At 39.8% G+C, this 19498-nt stretch overlaps 1 protein-coding gene across 8 annotated transcripts in view; it reads left to right on the top strand.

The window, feature by feature from the left end:
- The window catches only part of ALG9 (ALG9 alpha-1,2-mannosyltransferase), a 115029-nt gene that overhangs the window by 9753 nt on the left and 85778 nt on the right, over positions 1–19498 (top strand). For all 8 annotated transcript variants that reach the window (XM_081543350.1, XM_081543355.1, XM_081543353.1 and 5 more), the window contains exons 4-8: positions 1631–1701; positions 8112–8200; positions 10894–11029; positions 17191–17278; positions 17460–17565. In XM_081543350.1, the coding sequence (XP_081399476.1) occupies positions 1631–1701; positions 8112–8200; positions 10894–11029; positions 17191–17278; positions 17460–17565 (490 nt within the window). The remainder of the gene's footprint in view (positions 1–1630; positions 1702–8111; positions 8201–10893; positions 11030–17190; positions 17279–17459; positions 17566–19498) is intronic.

The following is a 19498-nucleotide window of genomic DNA, read 5'->3' as shown; positions in this document are numbered from 1 at the left end:
CCCACTCCAGTATTCTTGGGCTTCCCTTGTGGCTCAGCTGGTAAAGAATCCACCTGTAATGTGGGAGACCTGGATTTGATCCCTGGGTTGGGAAGATTCCCTGGAGAAGGGAAAGGCTACCCATTCCAGTATTCTGGCCTGGAGAATTCCATGGACTCTATAGTCCATGGGGTCACAAAAAGTCAGACACGACTGAGTGACTCTCACTTACTTTCACTTTCATTGCAGGTATAAAGAAAGACAATTGATTTTTGCTTTTTGATCTCAATTTCACTGAATGTCCTTATCAGTGTCAACAGTTTGTCAAGTGAATCTCTTGGATTCTCTTTCATCTGTTCATATTGAATTTAGTTTCTTCTGTTCCATTCTTATACTTATTTAATTTCTTTTTTGTGTCTTTTTGCACTGATCTGACATCCAGTTACTGTGCTGAATGTTAGTAACTATGGGGGCATCATTGTCCTGTTCCCATGTACAATTCTTTGATTATCTTGTGTTAGTTTTTGACTTTCTAAATGTGTTTTTGTACTCTTACCAACCTGATGAAATTATCTGTATTTCTAGTAGCATCTAGAAGAGTGATCAGTGCATAGCAGGTTTTCAGTATGTTGCTGAATTAATGAATGAATTTGTACATTTGCTGATCACTTGATTGGATTCTTTTTGGAATTTTGTTTTTTTGGTTATAATGATAAAACAGAAAGTACTTTTAAGTTATATGCAGTAATATTAATCATAGAATATATTTAAATAGTGCTTATTCATTTTTCTTAAACATACTAGTTATACTGTAGTAGAAAAGCTATTTGATATGGTTTTATTTTGTTATTTTTATGTTTATAATTTGTATTAGTTCATAAAATTAATAAAACCACATTACAGACATTTGGAAGATAGGAGGAAGAATATGCATGTAAGTCTCAATAGCCTGAGACAACCACTTTTACCATTTTATTATATTTCTTTCTATTTTTTTATGTACTTCTGATTTCTATAGCTATGCCTGAGACAACCACTTTTACCATTTTATTATATTTCTTTCTATTTTTTTATGTACTTCTGATTTCTATAGCTATAACTATGATGTATAAATCATATATGTTTTCATTTAGTATTTTGTTATAATTTTATAATAGTTGCAATCAGTTATTATAATTGTCTGAGAGATGCTTGTCATGTGAATGAGATTTATATGATAAGAATTTTTCCACTGTCTGTAGCTATGAACTTTGGTCTTTGTAACCATGAACTTTGGTATCTGTATCATGAATAGATATAACATGAAATAGATGTAACATAATTTAGCCATCTTCCTGTAATTGAACATTTTGTAGCTTTTAAAATAATTTTTACTAAATTAGTAGAGCTGCAATTAACATCTTTGTGACTCCAACTCCCCTCCCATATTTTGAGTTATTTTTGTGGGCTGAAGTCATAGAAGTAGTCAATAAATATACTTCCATACTTGAATTTGGAGGTACGAAAATTTCCATGGTTCTTGATACATACTGCTTTTCAAAAGGATTATACCAATTTATAATTATTACTGACAAATGAGTGGTTTCATCTTTTAAGAGTTTTTCTAACTTGTATCTGTGACTTCTGTTTTCTTGTTGTGGGTTTCTTTCAGATTCTTGTCTTTTACTTTTTACGATGTCTGCTGGCTTTTGTGAGCTGTATATGTGAACTTTACTTTTACAAGTGAGTATAAAAACTTTGCTTCTAAAAGTGCTATAAGGAAGCCAAATTGAGCATAGGTTATTTCTCTGATAGTAGAAACAGTGTTTAGAAATAGATGGCATTTTTCTTCTAGCTTCTGATATTATATCTAAAACACAATTTTTTGTTTAAAGCCAACCATTGGGAGAAAATACTTCTGATTTCCTGAGGTGATAAATGCTGTATCTTCATATTATAATTTCAATTCCATAAGTGTATATTTGAGTAGTACTTTATTTGGTAGGATTTTGTAGAGCCTTTTTTTGGTCCTAAGAGATAAATTGTGATGTCTCTTCCCCTTTTGAGCTTAGCTGATAGGAAATTATTTCCAGTGTGAGACTCACTACTCTTATATGTACTCAGTATGATTGTCTTTTGCCAAGTGACTGTTGGTTGAATGAATATTAATGAAAATATTAAGCATTTAAGTATCCCAGTAATAAAAATAGCTACCTTTTTTTTTTTTTTTTTTACATGAAACCTAACAAATGTCTTATTTTAAGAATGCTTTAAAAGGTATTTGGACTTAGTAACCATTACTTAAAGTCTTCCCATTGCAAAACAGCCAACAATGTCAGATAAAAAAGTTCTTTGGTCTTGAGTCTGGGTAGCTGCTAAGTCACTTCAGTCGTGTCCGACTCTGTGCAACCCCACAGATGGCAGCCCGCCAGGCTCCCCCGTCCCTGGGATTCTCCAGGCAAGAACACTGGAGTGGGTTGCCATTTCCTTCTCCAATGCATGAAAGTGAAAAGTGAAAGTGAAGTCGCTCAGTCGTGTCCGACCCTTAGTGAACCCATGGACTGCAGCCTACCAGGCTCCTCTGTCCATAGGATTTTCCAGGCAAGAGTACTGGAGTGGGTTGCCATTTCCTTCTCCGAGTCTGGGTAAAATAAAGTAAAAAAAAAAAGAAATCCAGTGCTACCTTTGAGGATTGTAACTTTAAGTTGGTCTTCATATGAATTCACGACTGAATTCAAATTACCCGCATGGTCTCCTAAGCCCCAAGTTTAGAATTTATTGTAAATTGTTCAGGGCTTAGTCCTTGAAAGAAAAGCTGTTACAAACCTACACAGTGTATTAAAAAGCAGAGACATCACTTTGCTGACAGAGGTTCATAGGTTTTTCTGGATTTGAGAGTTGGGCCATAAAGAAGGCTGAGCACCAAAGACTTGATGCTTTTGAATTGTGCTGCTGGAGAATACTCTTGAGAGTCCCTTGGATTACAAGGAGATGAAACCATTTAATCCTAAAGGAAATCAACCCTGAATATTCACTGGAAGGACTCATGCTGAAGCTCCAGTACTCTGGCCACCTGATGCAGAGTCAACTCATTGGAAAAGACCCTGATGCTGGGAAAGATTGAGGGCAGGAGAAGAGGGTGACAGAGAATGAGATGGTTGGATGGCATCACCAGCTCAATGGACATGAGTTTGAACAAACTCTGGGAGATGGTGAAGGACAGGGAAGCCTGGGCTGCTGCAGTCCATGGGTCACAAAGAGCGGACATGACTTAGTGACTGAACAACAATAGTGTCCCCAGACACCTTTGGAGAAGGAAATGGCAACCCACTCCAGTACTCTTGCCTAGAAAATCCCATGGATGGAGGAGCCTGGTAGGCAACAGTCCATGGGGTCACCAAGAGTCAGACACAACTGAGTGACTTCACTTTCCTTTCCTTTCCAGACATCTTGCAAAATCAAAAAGTCAAATTTCTCTAGAGAAGTGGATTCTTAATCCAATTGTCAAAGAATTACCATAGATAAAGTTCTAGTGAATCAGATTATAATAAAAATAAATGACAAAGCACAGAAGGGAACAGGTCATTATGAGTGAGAGCCAGCAGAGATAATCAATAGAAAGCTGACCTACAAAACTTCATTTATTGGGAATTACTAAAATAAGAATATAAAATAATTAATATTTTTAAAGAAATAAAATAGGAAATTGAAAACATACGAAATAAGAGACTAATAAGAGATTAAACAACCAATGGAGTGAAAAGGATCTTACAGAATGGCAGAAAATATTTGTAGATCACATATGTGATAAGTTCATTTCCAAAATGTATAAGAAGCTCTTCTAACTCAGTGGTAAAAAAAAAACCTAATAAAATGGCCAACAGGCATATGAAAAAATGGCAGTATCACTAGTCATAAGGAAAACAAAAATCAAAACCACAGGGAGATCATTTCATATCTGTTAGAATGTCTTTTGTCTAGGGAGGCAAGAATATATTATACAATGGAGAAAAGACAGTCTCTTCAACAAGTGGTGTTGGAAAACCTGGACAGCCACATGTATTAATAGATCAGTGAAGTTAGAATACTCTCTCAAACCATACTAAAAAATAAACGCAAAATGACTTAAAGACTTAAGTATAAGACATAACACTATAAAACTCCTGAAAGAGAATATAGGTAAAATGTTCTCTGACATATATTATACCAATGTTTCCTTAGGTCATTCTCCCAAGGCAATAGAAATAAAAGCAAAGGTAAACCACTGGGGCCTTAAACTTATAACTGCTTTCAAATATTTTTTTATTATGTTTTAAATTGAAGTAGAGTTGATTTACAATGTTGTACAGACATAAACTTTTGCACAGCAGAGAAAACCATAAACAAAATGAAAAGGCAAACTACAGACTGGGGGAAAAGATTTGCAAATGATGTGACTAACTGGGGCTTAATCTCCAAAATATACAAACAGCTCCTACAAATCAACAATAAAAGCAACCCAGTCAAAAAGTGGGCAGAAGACCTAAATAGACATTTTTCCAAAGAAGACATACAGATGGCCAATAAGCATGCGAAAAGGTGCTCAACATTGCTAATCATTAGAGAAATGCAAATCAAAAGTACAATGAGGTGTCACTTCACACTGGTCAAAATGGCCATCATCAAAAAGTCTACAAATTATAAATGCTGGAGAGGGTGTAGGGAAGAGGGAACCTTTCTACACTGCTGGTGGGAATGTAAATTGGTGTAGCTACTATGGAGAACAGTGTGTGTGTGTTTGTGTGTGTGTGTGCGCGTGCATGCTTGCACTCAGTTGTGTCTGACTCTTTGTGACCCCCTGGACTGTAGCCTACTAGGCTCCTTTGTCCATGGAATTTTCCAGGTAAGAATACTGAAGTGGGTTGCTGTTTCCTTCTCCAGGGGATCTTCCCAACCTAAGGATCGAACACACGTCTCTTGTGTTTCCTGCATTGGCAGGCAGGGTATTTACCAGCTGAGCCACCAGGAAAGCCCTGGAGAACAGTATGCTGCTGCTCCTGCTAAGTCACTTTAGTCGTGTCCGACTCTGTGCGACCCCATAGACGGCAGCCCACCAAGCTCCTCCGTCCACAGGACTCTCTAGGCAAGAACACTGGAGTGGGTTGCCATTTCCGTCTCCAGGAAACAATATGGAGGTTCCTTAAAACACTAAAAATAGAGCTACCATTCCAGTCTTCACTGCAGCGTTATTCACAGTAGCCAGCATTGGAAACAACTAAGTATCTATTGACAGGTGAATGGGGGGGAGGGGGATGTGGCATATACTTACCAAGGAATGCTATTCAGTCTTCAAAAAGAAGGACTTCCCTGGTGGCCCAGTGGTTAAGAATCTGCCTGCTAACACAGGAAACACGGGTTTGATCCCTGCTCCAGGAAGATCCCACGTGCTGTGGGGCAGCTGAGCCCGTGTGCCACAGCTACTGAGCCTGTGATCTAGAACACGTGAGTTGATACTACTGAAGCTCAGGCACCCTGCTCTGCAACAAGAGAAGCCACTGCAATGAGAAGCCCTTGCACCTCAACTTGAGAGTAGCCCCTGCTTGCTGCAACGAGAGAAAGTCCACACAGCAACAAAGCTCTAGCACAGTCAAATATAAAATAAATGAGTAAATTGATTAATTAAAAAAGAAAAACATTTTTTTAAAAAAGAGGGAAATCCTAAAGATATGACAATGTAGATGAGCCTTCAGGATATTGTGCTAAGTCAAATAACTCACCACAGCGGAGCAAATATTGCACAGTTCCCCTTTTATGAGTTATCTAAAATGGTTGAACTCATGGGAGCAAAGGAAAGGATAGACTTGTGGCTGCCAGGATTGGGGGCTGATGGAAACAGGAAGTTGCTAATCAGTGGGTATAAAATTTCACTTATTCGAGTTAGCTCTAGACATCTGCTATACAACATTATGCCTATTGATACAGTACTGTGTTTTACATTTAAATATCTGTTAAGAGGGTAGAGCTCTTATTAGGTGTTCTTACAACAGTGAAATAAAAAAGATAAATGAATGAGACTATAAAAATGACCAGGCAGATTTGGAAAAGAACCACACAGAACTTCTATAATTAAAAATATAATCATTGATATATAAAATTCAGTGGATAGTGTAAACAACTGATTTGTCGTTGTTGTTCAGTCACTAAGTCGTGTCCGACCTTTTGCAACCAGCGTACCAGGCTTCCCTGTCCTTTACCACCTCCCGGAGTTTGTTCAAACTCATGTCCATTGAGTTGGTGATGTCATCCAACTATCTCATCCTCTGTCACCTCCTTCCCCTCCAGCCCTCAAGCTTTCCCAGCATCAGGGTATACAACTGATTAGACATTTCTTTCTTTTTTTTTTTAATATTTATTTTTAATTGAAGGATAGTTGCTTTAAAATATTGTGTTGGTTTCTGCCGTACATCAACATGAATCAGCCATAGCTGTGCATGCACCCCCTCCCTTTAGAGCCTCTCTCCCACCCCATCCCAGCCCTCTAGTTTGTCATGGAGCACCGGTTTGAGCTCCCTGAGTCATACAGCAAATCCCCACTGGTTATCTGTTTTGCACATGATACTGCTGTGTTTCCATGCTACTCTCTATTCATCCCACCCTCCCCTTCCCCCACCAACCCCGCACTGTGTCCACAAGTCTGTTCTCTTGATGAGACACTTCTAATAAATAAACCAGAGGATTAATCTGAAGAAATTACTAAGAATTTAGTACAGTGACAGAAGAAAAAAAAATGGTGAGAGGATAAAAAATGCTTGTGGTAGAGTTGAAAGATCTGATTTATATCTAATCAGATCTAGGAGATTATAGAACAGGGAGAGGCAATATTCAGAGAAGTAATACCTAAGAATTTTCCAGAATCAAAGGAGAAAGGACACTAATCCACAATTCAGGAAGCCTAATGTCCTGAGCTGGATAAATAAAGAGTAATTAGGGATACTGTGTAAAACCAAGAGCAAAGACGATCTTATAGGTTGACAGAGGACTAATACAAATCCTACAAAGAAATGTCAGACAATTAGACCAACAAAAGCCTTCTCAAGAGCCAGAAGACAAAAAGTATGTTCAAAGTTCTGTGAGAAAAAGACTGTCATCCTAAAGTGATATATCACCTTTTAAGACCAAGAGCTAAAGAAAGACTTTTCTGACAAAATGAAAGAAATATCAAAAACCAGAATTTACCATTAACAGATCCTTACTCCAAACAGAGAAGTTTGGAGAAGGAAATGGCAACCCACTCCAGTACTCTTGCCTAGAAAATTCCGTGGACAGAGGAGCCTGGTAGGCTACAGTCCATGGAGTCGCAAAGAGTCGGACACGACTGAGCAACTTCACTTCACTTCACTTCACTCCAAACAGCCTTCTAAAGGATATGTTAAGGAAGAAACAAAATTATTTCAGAAAGAAGCTCTGTGATGCAATTAAGAACCTGAGCAAGGAGAGTTAACACATGGCTATATCTGAACAGATACTGACTAAATGAAACAATAATCACCTCTACTGATGTTTTACTTATCGGGTTGAAAAGACCTATAATACAGAAGTTAAAGGAAGTATATGTAACCTCTTGAGGAACGTTGACTTAGATAACCATTTATTAAAACTTTGGGGTGCCTCCTAGTCGTCTTTTCTGATAACTGCCCTCTATTGAGCAGCTCTGTGCCTGGCACTCTTCTGAGTACTTTGCCATGCACTGTCCTCGCAGAACCCTTATGCAGTAAGTATTATCATTATCCTCATTTAACAGATGAGGAGTCTTACAGAGATGTTACTAGACTAGGGTGCCACTGCTAGTGAGTGGAAGGGCCAAGATTGTAACCTGTGCCCACGTGAGGACTGTTATTTTTCCACTACACCAGGCTGTTTTCCTTTGATGTTAGACATAATCTAGCATAGATTATTCTGTAGACATAATCTATGGAAAGTATACATTTCCCCTTAGGTAGAGAGCTTCTCTCATGCATAAGGAATAAGAATGTTTATGCACATGAAATTGAGACAGTCCTGTATTTGACTTTAGATCTTCAGCATTCTCTGTGACACAGGCCTGTCTTTGTGCTTTAAGTTGAAATTTCCATCCTGAAGGCCGGCTGTGTTGATAGTCTTTGCCTTCCCCCTAGGGCTGTGTGTAAGAAGTTTGGGCTGCATGTGAGTCGAATGATGCTAGCCTTCTTGGTTCTCAGCACTGGCATGTTTTGCTCGTCGTCAGGTAAGTAAAAGAGCAGGTGAGGGCATAAAAGCTTCACTGACATTTCGCAGTTGCATCAAACAGAAGAACTTGTCCAGATGTAGGTTATATTTGTATAACACGTCAGTAATTTCCAGATTCCTATGATTTGCCCAGGTGGCTCTGTGGTAAAGAACCCGCCTGCTGGTGCAGGAGACACAAGAGACGTGGGTTAGATCCTTGAGTCAGGAATATCCCCTGGAGGAGGAATACTCCAGAATTTTTGCCTGGGAAATCCCATGGACAGAGGAACCTGGTGGGCTACATCCCGTAAGGTCACAGAGAGTCGGACACGACTTGAGCATGCACACAGGGGATTATCTTCATGACCTTGATTGACCTTGACAACAATCCTATGATAAAAGTCAGATAAATGTTTTCTCATTTTTGCAGGTAAGCACACTGAAACTTAGAAAGGTGAAATGACTTGCCGAAAGTCAAAGAATTCATAAGCGGTAGAGCTGTTATTTTCATCAAGTTGCTTTCTTTTACATTATTGTATATATTTTTTTTATCACTGCAAGACTGAAACAGAAGCATCCACTGCCTTTCTTTGCTGTTAGCAGAAGGAAAATAATTTTATTTTGCTCAAGGACTTCCCAGATGGCACTCGTGGTAAAGAACCCATCTGCCAGTGAAGGAGACATAAGCGACACAGGTTCAATCCCTGGATTGGGAAGATCCCCTGGAGAAGGAAATAGCAATCCACTCCAGTATTCTTGCCTGGAGAATGCCATGGACAGAGGAGCCTGGCAGGCTACAGTCCATGGGGCCACAAAAGAGTCGGGCACTGCTGAAATGACTTAGCATGGTTTCAAAGATCCTGGTCTTGATGGTTCTATTTTATGCCAGTTACTTGCATGGATTCTATAAAAGTACACATCTTCTGTTGGATTTTTTTTTTACCATAAGCTTCTGGAAATTTCGAATAAAATCCTTAATGTAGAGTGGTGGCTTTCCAGCTGTGCTGCCATTGAACCTTTGTGTTTTTTGAGCTGCGCCAGAGTGACCTGTTCCTAAAAGGTAGCCTGTTCCCAACTACCCAGAAAAGTTTAGTTACTAGATATAATTGTCTCAATTTTAATTTTGACTTGTGTGTACCAGAATCTAGTATACACACTAAATATACACAAAAATGGTATCTAGAGTAAAAGTATTGATACATACTTACTTTTCCTTCACTGACTGTATCTTAATCCATGTTCTGCAGAGACCTCAGTTTCCTCTGCTCCCCTTGGAGCTGGAATCAACAGCTTGGGCTGGCATCATTGTTGTTTAGCATTTGTCTGGGAAGGTTGTGCTTCACATATTTTTTTAGTTATTTTGCTAGTCCTAAAATGGATTCTTGTATGAGGGAGATACCTGGGAGTGTCTTTAGTTTTATCATTTCAGTTGAGGATGTTAAGGCACAAATAAGTTAAAGGCATCCATTGATACAGAGCCTCTGAACCCTTTGCTGAGTTTTTTTAAATTAATTAATTTATTTTAATTGGAGGATAATTACTTTACAATATTGTGATGGTTTGTGCCATACATCAGTATGAATCAGCCATAGGTAGACCTTTGCTGAGTTTCTTAAACCATACTACCTGTTCATTGTGGTTCTTGTTTGAGTTGGTACTGAGTTTTCTTACCTAGTGCTAGGTGAAGCCCTCAAACAGCAGGGAGAAGCAGGTCTGCATTTCCATGTAGTGTTAATAGAAATGCTTGGATGAAATGTTATTGTCGCAGAGACCCTGAAGGTGGTCAGTCCTCTGCTGTGTGCAACAAGAAAGTTATGTGATGAAATAACTAGGAAGACATCTAAAGGCCAAACTACCTATAGTGGTGGATGCAGGATGCAAAGCAGTGCTGCTGTCTAACAGATGTGGCTCTTCAGAAGGCTTCTGAGAACTCCACTGGGGTACAGGCTGCTCCTTGGACAGTCTCAGAAGGCTATCAGAGGATTAACTTCCTCCGAAAGAGATTGTTAACAATGGCTCTAAATTTGTTTTATTTTATTTATTTTGGCTGTGCTGGGTCTTTGTTGCTGCATGGGCTTTTCTCCAGTTGTGACGAGCAGGGGCTCCTCTCTAGTTGGGATGCAGGCTTCTCATCGCTGCGGCTTATCTTCTTGCAGACCGCAGGCTCTAGGGCACGAGGGCTTCAGTAGCTGCGGCTCCCGGGCTGCAGAGCGCAGGCTCCGTAGTTGTGGCGCACGGGCTTATTTGCTCTGCAGCATGTGGGATGTTCCTGACTACAGATGGAACCTGTGTTCCCTGCATTGGCAGGCGAATTCTTTACCACTGAGCCACTAGGGAAGCCCCAATGGCTCTAAATTCCTTGAAGCATATTTCCTGCCTGGAATTATAACCTGAGGGTATTCCTGGGGAATCTGGAATCTTGTAAGTTTTAGACTTGGAGTACAGGCCAGGAGATAAATGGCATGTATACAATTGACATTGTATAATTGGGTGACATGTTGGTACATAAAAAAACAGAAGTATGAAAATAAGAAAATTGTTGAACTTTTTTTTTTTTAAGGAGAATCACTTTACTACTCATTTCTATAGCATTGCTCAAAGTATGTTCTTGGTTATTGACATTTTGCAATGCAGGTTCATTTTTAATAACTGATACCTAGTATATCAATCCCTTGTGTCTTTGCCTCCTTTTTTCATTTTTTTGTCTTGCAGCATTCCTTCCTAGCAGCTTCTGTATGTACACTACCTTGATAGCCATGACTGGCTGGTATATGGACAAAACTTCCTTTGCTGTGCTTGGAGTAGCTGCTGGGGCCATCTTAGGCTGGCCATTCAGTGCAGCTCTCGGGTGAGAAACTAACGGGATTCATCTTCCATGTGTTACTGGCATAAAGGCCATCTGAATGTTAGGTTGTCTCCATAGTCTCTAGGTGGGGCTGAAGTTATGGGAATTAATTACATAAAGATTCTGGGAAGTGGAAGAATATTTCTCTCACGTTTAATTCTAATAAGAGCAGTGACTATTAAGCATCTGCTGTCTGCTCAGTTCAGTTCAGCTCAGTTCAGTTGCTCAGTCATGTTCAACTCTCTGCGACCCCATGGATTGCAGCATGCCAGGCCTCCCTGTCCATCACCAACTCCCAGAGCCTACTCAAACTCATGTCCATAGACTCAGTGATGCCATCCAACCATCTCATCCTCTGTCATCCCCTTCTCCTCCTGCCTTCAGTCTTTCCCAGCATCAGGGTCTTTTCCAATGAGTCAGTTCTTCACATCAGGTGGCCAAAGTATTGGAGTTTCAACTTCAGAATCAGTCCCTCCAACAAATATTCAGGACTGATTTCCTTTAGGATGGACTGGTTGGATCTCCTTGCAGTCCAAGGGACTCTCAAGAGTCTTCAACACCACAGTTCAAAAGCATCAATTCTTCGGTGCTGAGTTTTCTTTATAATCCAACTCTCACATCCATACATGACTACTGGAAAAACCATAGCTTTGACTAGATGGACCTTTGTCGGCAAAGTAATGTCTCTGCTTTTTAATATGCTGTCTAGATTGGTCATAGCTTTTCTTCCAAAGAGCAAGCGTCTTTTAATTTCATGGCTGCAGTCACAATCTGCAGTGATTTCGGAGTCCAAAAAAACAAAGTCTGTCACTGTTTGCACTGTTTCCCTATCTATTTGCCATGAAGGGATGGGACCAGATGCCATGATCTTAGTTTTCTGAATGTTGAGTTTTAAGCCAACTTTTTCACTCTCCTCTTTCACTTTCATCAAGAGGCTCTTTAGTTCCTCTTCACTTTCTGCCACAAGGGTGGTGTCATCTGGATATCTGAGGTTACTGATATTTCTCCTGGCAATCTTGACTCCAGTTTGTGCTTCATCCAGCCTAGCATTTCTCATGATGTACTCTGTATACAAGTTAAATAAGCAGGGTGACAATATACAGCCTTGACGTACTCCTTTCCCTATTTGGAACCAGTCTGTTGTTCTATGTCCAGTTCTAACTGTTGCTTCCCGACCTGCATACAGATTTCTCAAGAGGCAGGTCAGGTGGTTTGGTATTCCCATCTTTTGAAGAATTTTCCGCGGTTTATTGTGATCCACACAGTCAAAGACTTTGGCATAGTCAATAAAGCAGAAGTAGATATTTTCTGGAACTCTCTTGCTTTTTCAATGATCCAGCGGATGTTGGCAATTTGATCTCTGGCTCCTCTGCCTTTGCTAAATCTAGCTTGAACATCTGGAAGTTCACCGTTCACATACTGTTGAAGCCCGGCTTGGAGAATTTTGAGCATTACTTTACTAGTGTGTGAAAGGAGTGCAATTGTGCGGTAGTTTGTGCATTCTTTGGCCTTGCCTTTCTTTGGGATTAGAATGAAAACTGACCTTTTCCAGTCCTGTGGCCACTGCTGAGTTTTCCAAATTTGCTGGCATATTAAGTGCAGCACTTTCACAGTGTGATCTTTTAGGATTTGAAATAGCTCACCTGGAATTCCATCACCTCCACTAGCTTTGTTTGTAGTGATGCTTTCTAAGGCCCACTTGACTTCACATTCCAGGATGTCGCGATAACCATCGCGATTATCTGGGTCGTGAAGATGTTTTTTGTACAGCTCTTCTGTGTATTCTTGCCACCTCTTCTTAATATCTTCTTCTTCTGTTAGGTCCATACCATTTCTGTCCTTTATTGAGCCCATTTTTGCATGAAAAGTTCCCTTAATATCTCTAATTTTCTTGAAGAGACCTTTAGACTTTCCCATTCTGTTGTTTTCCTCTATTTCTTTGCATTGATCACTGAGGAAGGCTTCTTATCTCTCCTTGCTGTTCTTTGGAACTCTGCATTCAAATGGGTATATCTTTTCTTTTCTCCTTTGCTTTTAGCTTCTCTTCTATTCACAGCTATTTGTAAGGCCTCCACAGACAAAGATTTTGCCTCTTTGCATTTCTTTTCCTTGGGGATGGTCTTGATCCCTGCCTCCTGTACAATGTCACAAACCTCTGTCCATAGTTCTTCAGGCACTCTGTCTATCAGATCTAATCCCTTGAATCTATTTGTCACTTCCACTGTATAGTCATAAGGGATTTGATTTAGGTCATACCTGAATGGTCTAGTGGTTTTCCCTCCTTTCTTCAATTTAAGTCTGAATTTGGCAATAACATTCCATTATTGTATGGCTGTCCAATAATTCATTTAACCATTGCTTTATTGGTAGGCATTTGATTTTCAGTTTCTTTTTTGTTATTACACACAATAATTTAGTGAACATTCTTGTACATGTCTTATGGAAATTTATCTATAGAATAAATTTTTTAAAGGGGGCTATGAAGTCAGAGGGAGAAGGCAATGGCAGCCCACTCTAGTACTCTTGCCTGGAAAATCCCATGGATGGAGGAGCCTGGTAGGCTGCAATCCATGGGGTCGTGAAGAGTTGGACACGACTGAGTGACTTCACTTTCACTTTTCACTTTCATGCATTGGAGAAGGAAATGGCAACCCACTCCAGTGTTCTTGCCTGGAGAATCCCAGGGACGGCGGAGCCTGGTGGGCTGCCGTCTATGGGGTCGCACAGAGTCGGACACGACTGAAGCGACTTAGCAGCATGAAGTCAGAGAATAAACATTTAAAATTTCCTTGTTTAGATTTTAGAGGCTGGTTTCCCCACTTCCAATCTTCTTCTCTTCTGCATATCATTCTCAGATTATTATATTTCTCAAGGTTTTATGTCAGACCCTCTTCTATACTTTCTGCTGTCTCTCCATCATCTTGATGATTCCCATATCTTTATATCTAGTTCAGTCATCTCTTAAGCTTCCCTCATATCTACCTGGCTGCCTATTAGATATCTTCATTTATATAGCTAAACATGTACAAAGCTGAACTCATCATCTTCCTTCCTTATCTGTCCTTCAGTGTGTTTCTAGCCCAGTAAGTGGTTGTACCATCTGTGCTGGACCAGAACCTGAAAATCCTTTGTGACTCTTTTCTTTCTCATGTCTTACTAATGTCTTATGCCTCTTGAATGTCTTTTGAATCTGCTTATCTTCACCTCTCTCTGTTCCTTGATGCAGCCTCCTAAATGTTCTTCCCACCTCTAGTCTTAATCCTTATAAATCTCCTCTCCATACTCAAACTAGAGTTATCGGCCCACAATGCAAATGTGATTTTATCGCTCTCTGTTTTGTCTTAAACTCTATAATAGATTCTCCATTGTTCTGTGTCACAGAGACTGGCAGTCTGTAGCCTGTGGGTCACACATTCAGGTGGCCTGTTTTTGTGCAGCCCAAGAACTGAGAAATTTTACATTTTTAGAGAATGCGTGTCCATGCATGTGTGTGTGTGTGTGCGCGTGCACACACATGCACACACACACATGCACACACACGGAGGAATATGCGACAGAGACCAAAGCAGAACTTTTGGTTCTGCAAAGGCTAAAATGTATGCTATCAGGTCCCTTAAATAAAAAGTTGGCCAAACCCTGCTCTGTGGTGTCCAAACATTTTTTTAAACAGCTTTACTGAGATGTAATTCAGTAATATACCTTATATGTAATATACCATATAATTCACTCACTTAACTCGTGTAATTCAGTGGTTTTTATACAGTTATACAACCATCACCAGAGTCAGTTTTAGAACATTCATCATCCCTAAGAGAAACCTGTACCCTTCAGCAGTAACTTCCTTTTGTCCCCAAACCTACCAGTCTTCAGTTCAGTGCTCAGTCATGTCCAACTCTTTGCCACCCCATGGACTGCAGCACGCCGGGCCTCCCTATCCATCACCAACTCCTGGAGTTTATTCAAACTCATGTCCATGGAGTCTGTGATGCTATCCAACCATCTCATCCTGTCGTCCCCTTCTCCTCCTGCCTTCAATCTTTCCCAGCATCAGGGACTTTTCAAATGAGTCAGTTCTTTGCATGAGGTGGCCAAAGTATTGGAGTTTCAGCTTCAGTATCAGTCCTTTAAATGAATATTCAGGACTGATTTCCTTTAGGATTGACTGGTTTGATCTCCTTGCAGTCCAAGGGACTCTCAAGAGTCTTCTCCAAGACCACAGTTCAAAAGCATCAATTCTTCAGTGCTCAGCTTTCTTTATAGTCCAACTCTCACATCCATACATGACTACTGGAAAAACCATAGCTTTGACTATAAGGACCTTTGTTGGCAAAGTAATGTCTCTGCTTTTTAATAGGCTGTCTAGGTTGACATCCATTAATCTACTTTGTGTCTCTGGACACAAAAATCTACTTCGTGTGCCTGTTCTGGAGATTTTATATAAATAGAATCATACAATATGGTCTTCTGTGTCTGGCTTCTTTTACTTAACATGTTTTCAAGAGTCATCCACGTTATGACGTGTGTCAGTACTTCTTCCTTTCTAGTGATGGTGTCCAGACTTTAATGTGACTCACAAGGCTGTATGGTTTCCTCATTTTTACGTCTCCATCCTCCTTTTTTCAGTTTCTCCATTCCTTTTCCTCTTTACTGGATCTACATTCAACTTTGTGAGTTCCTCAAATACCTCTGAGTTTGGGTGTTTTGATTAGTCTGCCTTTTGATACGTGATTTTGGGATCACAGTTAATTACTCAGCACTGCACTCTCATTTATTGACTTATCAAAGGAGAAATGCAGCTGCTATGGAAATGTAGCTGGTGGTTCAGGTGGTCGAGTATGTGCCTGCAGTGCAGGAGACCGGGTTTGATCCCTGGATCGGGAAGACCCCTGGAGAAGGGAATGGCAACCCACTTTAGTATTCTTGCCTGGAGAATTCCATGGACAGAAGGACTGGTGGACAACAGTCCATGAGGTCGCAGCATCAGACACAACTGAGCAGCTAACATTTTCAATGGAAATGTAACTAGTTGGGGAGAAAAAAAAAATCCAAAAAAATGGAATGCAATGCAATATTTAGTTAATAGAATGTGGAATTTCAAATCATAGTGAGATGTCCACATGATATTGCCAAATAGATGATAGCGATGATAGTGCCATGTAAGTGTAGAGATCTTGTGGAGAGGCCGGAGCAGAGCCTGTAGTTGACACTGGGTAGATTTGGTGTAAGTAAATAGATTGGTGTGGGAGGAAATTCACTGTGACTGGAGCATGGGTAAAGCTCTGACTAGTGTCCTAGATTAAGAAGTCATGAATGTGAAGGTGATTGTTCATGGAACAGGAGTTGAAAAAAATGAAAAAATGAGTGTAGAGACAGAAAAGTAGAACCTTGCCTTTGGGAGCTAGGACCGTGGTGAGGCACACCATGGGACAGGGAAAAAAAGCCTGAAAGGAGCACTAGGGAAGAGCCCAGAAAAGAACATCGGAGCCAGGGAGTCTAAAGGGGAAGGAACAGATGCTTTGTGTCAAGTGCAACAGAAAGACAAAGGGAGATGGGATTGTGGAAAGATACTGGGTCTGGCAAAGAGGAAATTCCTGGTGACCTCAGATCAGTCTTAATAGCTTGATGTTAGGCCTTAAGGAAGAAATAGTGAAGGCAAGGCATGTATGCTACTTGCTTGAGGAATTCAAGTGAACGGAAGAAGGGCAAATATTGCATATTGGAACAGTATTACATATTGGAAAGGGATATATCAGAATTGAAGTGAAAGTATGTAATATTATTTTATTACTAAAGTGTTAATAAATCATGGAAGGGAGAAATAAGTGTTTATTTGGCAGGGCGGGAGTAGGACAGTAGGGTAGTTTAGTTTTGATTAATATAAATGCCCACTGCACATAAATGCGTATAAAATGGAGCTTGCTCCAAAGCTGAGTATTTGTATTTCTTGAGCACTGTGGAATGCATCATCCTCTGATGAGTCCTGTAAAGAGATCACATTTTTATTTTTGAGAAGACATCTTTTCATGTACCAGCTTTTTTCCCTCACAATAATTGCTGGAGACATTTGATTCTCAATTCAGCATGAGTTATGTGTGAATCTGTCCTGTTTGAGTCTGTATTCTCTGAGTTTTTAACTCCCCACGTTCTGTTTCTCTGTTAAATAGTTTACCTATTGCCTTTGATCTGCTGATCATGAAACACAGGTGGAAGAGTTTCTTTCATTGGTCATTGGTTGCCCTAATGCTGTTTCTGGTGAGTTGTCTTTTTATCTTATTTTGTTCTAACATTGTAACGAAAGCAACTTGTGATGTGGTTGGAAAAGAGAATGTTAGGAGTTGACTCTGTTTTTCATTCTGAAGTCTACACTGTTAGCATTATGAGGATGTTTCCAGAGCAAAACTATACAGTTGCTTTGTTTTCTGCTCTGTTTTAGGTGCCTGTGGTGGTCATTGACAGCTACTATTATGGGAAGCTGGTGATTGCACCACTCAACATAGTTTTGTATAATGTCTTTACTCCTCATGGACCTGATCTTTATGGTAAGGCTGTATGAAGTTAGGGAAGAGTTGGAGGATAGTTTAATTGGCCTCAGCTTTTAAATTTTAATTCAGTTGCCTCATTTATCAAAGATAGCCTTTTGTTATTTAAACAAAAGATAATCTTCTTTTCTTAACTAAAAATACATGATGTTTGAACATAGCACAATGATGGTATGTGGCAACTGAATATTTTTCCTTGATTAATGTGATACTCAGTTCTGGCCTTCCTGTTAATCTTACAGCCTCTTTTTCTCAGTTACAGAGTGGTAAGGACTCTTGTCGGGCATGCCTTGGTTTTTGATGCTACTCATTTAAAATTAAGTTACTTTCCTCTCTTCTCATTAGAAAATCACTATAATAACAAAAATAAGAAAGTTAAAACATCATAATCCCATGATCCCCAGATAGCTATTGTTATCACCTTGGAAAATATTCCTCTAGGCATTTTCTATACAAGTACACATTTAGTTTTCCTTTTTCTTTTTTTATTGGGTTGACCAAAACCTGAATGAACCTTTTGGGCAACCCAATAATTTGTGTTACTTTAGTATTTTGCATTAGGGGAGAAAGTTTCACAAAATCTGTAGACAAAGTGTAGCAAATATGAGTGAGGTCAGCATGAGAGGGTGGATAGTTTGGCCAGTTTAGCATTAAGAGGGGAAAAAAGAGAATCCCTTTAGTCTGGTGGTGGTTTAGTTGCTAAGTTGTATCCAACTCTTTGTGACCCCATGGACCATAGCCTGCCAGGCTCCTCTGTCCATGGAATTCTCCAGGCAAGGATACTGGAGTGGGTTGCCATTTCCTACTCCAGGTGATCTTCCCAACCCAGGGGTGGAACCTGGGTCTCCTGCATTGCAGGCGAGTTTTTTACCATCTGTGCCACCTGTGGTGGGACAGTCTGGGGTTGGTTCTCCAGTTTCTGTCCATCTCTACCCCTTGCCTGATGGTTTTCTCTCAGCTAGTCGTTTATTTTTTTCCCTTTTCCAACCAGCCCTGGAGCCTGTTTTTTGGGGGGTTTTTTTGAGGGGGGGCCTGAGGGCATTTGAGTTAGTGACCACTACAGAGGGATAAGCTAGAGATCTTTCTGATCAGATTAGACAACTTCTCATTAAATAAGTGTAGTTTCTTCTGCCTTAACCTTTTGAAGATCTCAGATCTTTCTGTGTATGTGATTATCTTAGACTCTGGTGTGAAGCACATTAATGTTATCTCTGTCTCTCTAATCAGTTTAACCCATGCCCATTTTTCTTTACCACTTTGCCGACAGAACCAACAGATTGAATAAGATTTAAAGTAAGTGTGTGAAATTTAGTTGGGGAAGAGTCCATGGGGTCACAAAGAGTCGGATATGACTTAGCAACAGAACAACCACCACCCGGGATTTGGGGAACATTGTCATTTTATTTTATTTTATTTTATGTTTTTTTTGAATTCTGGCAGACTTTAATTCATTTAAATATATTGAAATCATACGCGATATATTCTCTAACTACAAAGGTATTAAATTTTAAATCAATTTGTTGTTGTTGTTCGGTCATTCAGTTATGTCTGACTCGTTGTGACCCCATGGACTGCAGCATGCCAGCTTCAGCATCAGTCCTTCCAATGAATATTCAGGGTTGATTTTCTTTAGGATTGACTGGTTTGATCTCCTTCCAGTCCAAGGGGCTCTCGAACATTGACATTTTAGATGACAAGTAGTAGGTTAAAAATAAATGAATTTACAAACTGCATAGAGAATAATTGCTAAGTGAAGGAATTTTAACAGACTTTTTTATGTGGCTCTAAGATCCCTAAGGATATGAAAAAAAGTCCCAATTTTAAGCTTTTACCTCTAGATGTCTCCCTTTATCTAGGGAGAGTTGCATGCTTTTATTTGCCCATTGTTTTAGTTTACTTGTAAAATTTCATTTGATTCCACAAGACAATAGAA

Source organism: Giraffa tippelskirchi, chromosome 11 (genome assembly GCF_054371585.1).
Source record: "Giraffa tippelskirchi isolate mGirTip1 chromosome 11, T2T-mGirTip1v1.2.pri, whole genome shotgun sequence".
NCBI lineage: Eukaryota > Metazoa > Chordata > Mammalia > Artiodactyla > Giraffidae > Giraffa > Giraffa tippelskirchi.
This window is presented reverse-complemented; position numbering and strand designations above follow the sequence as displayed.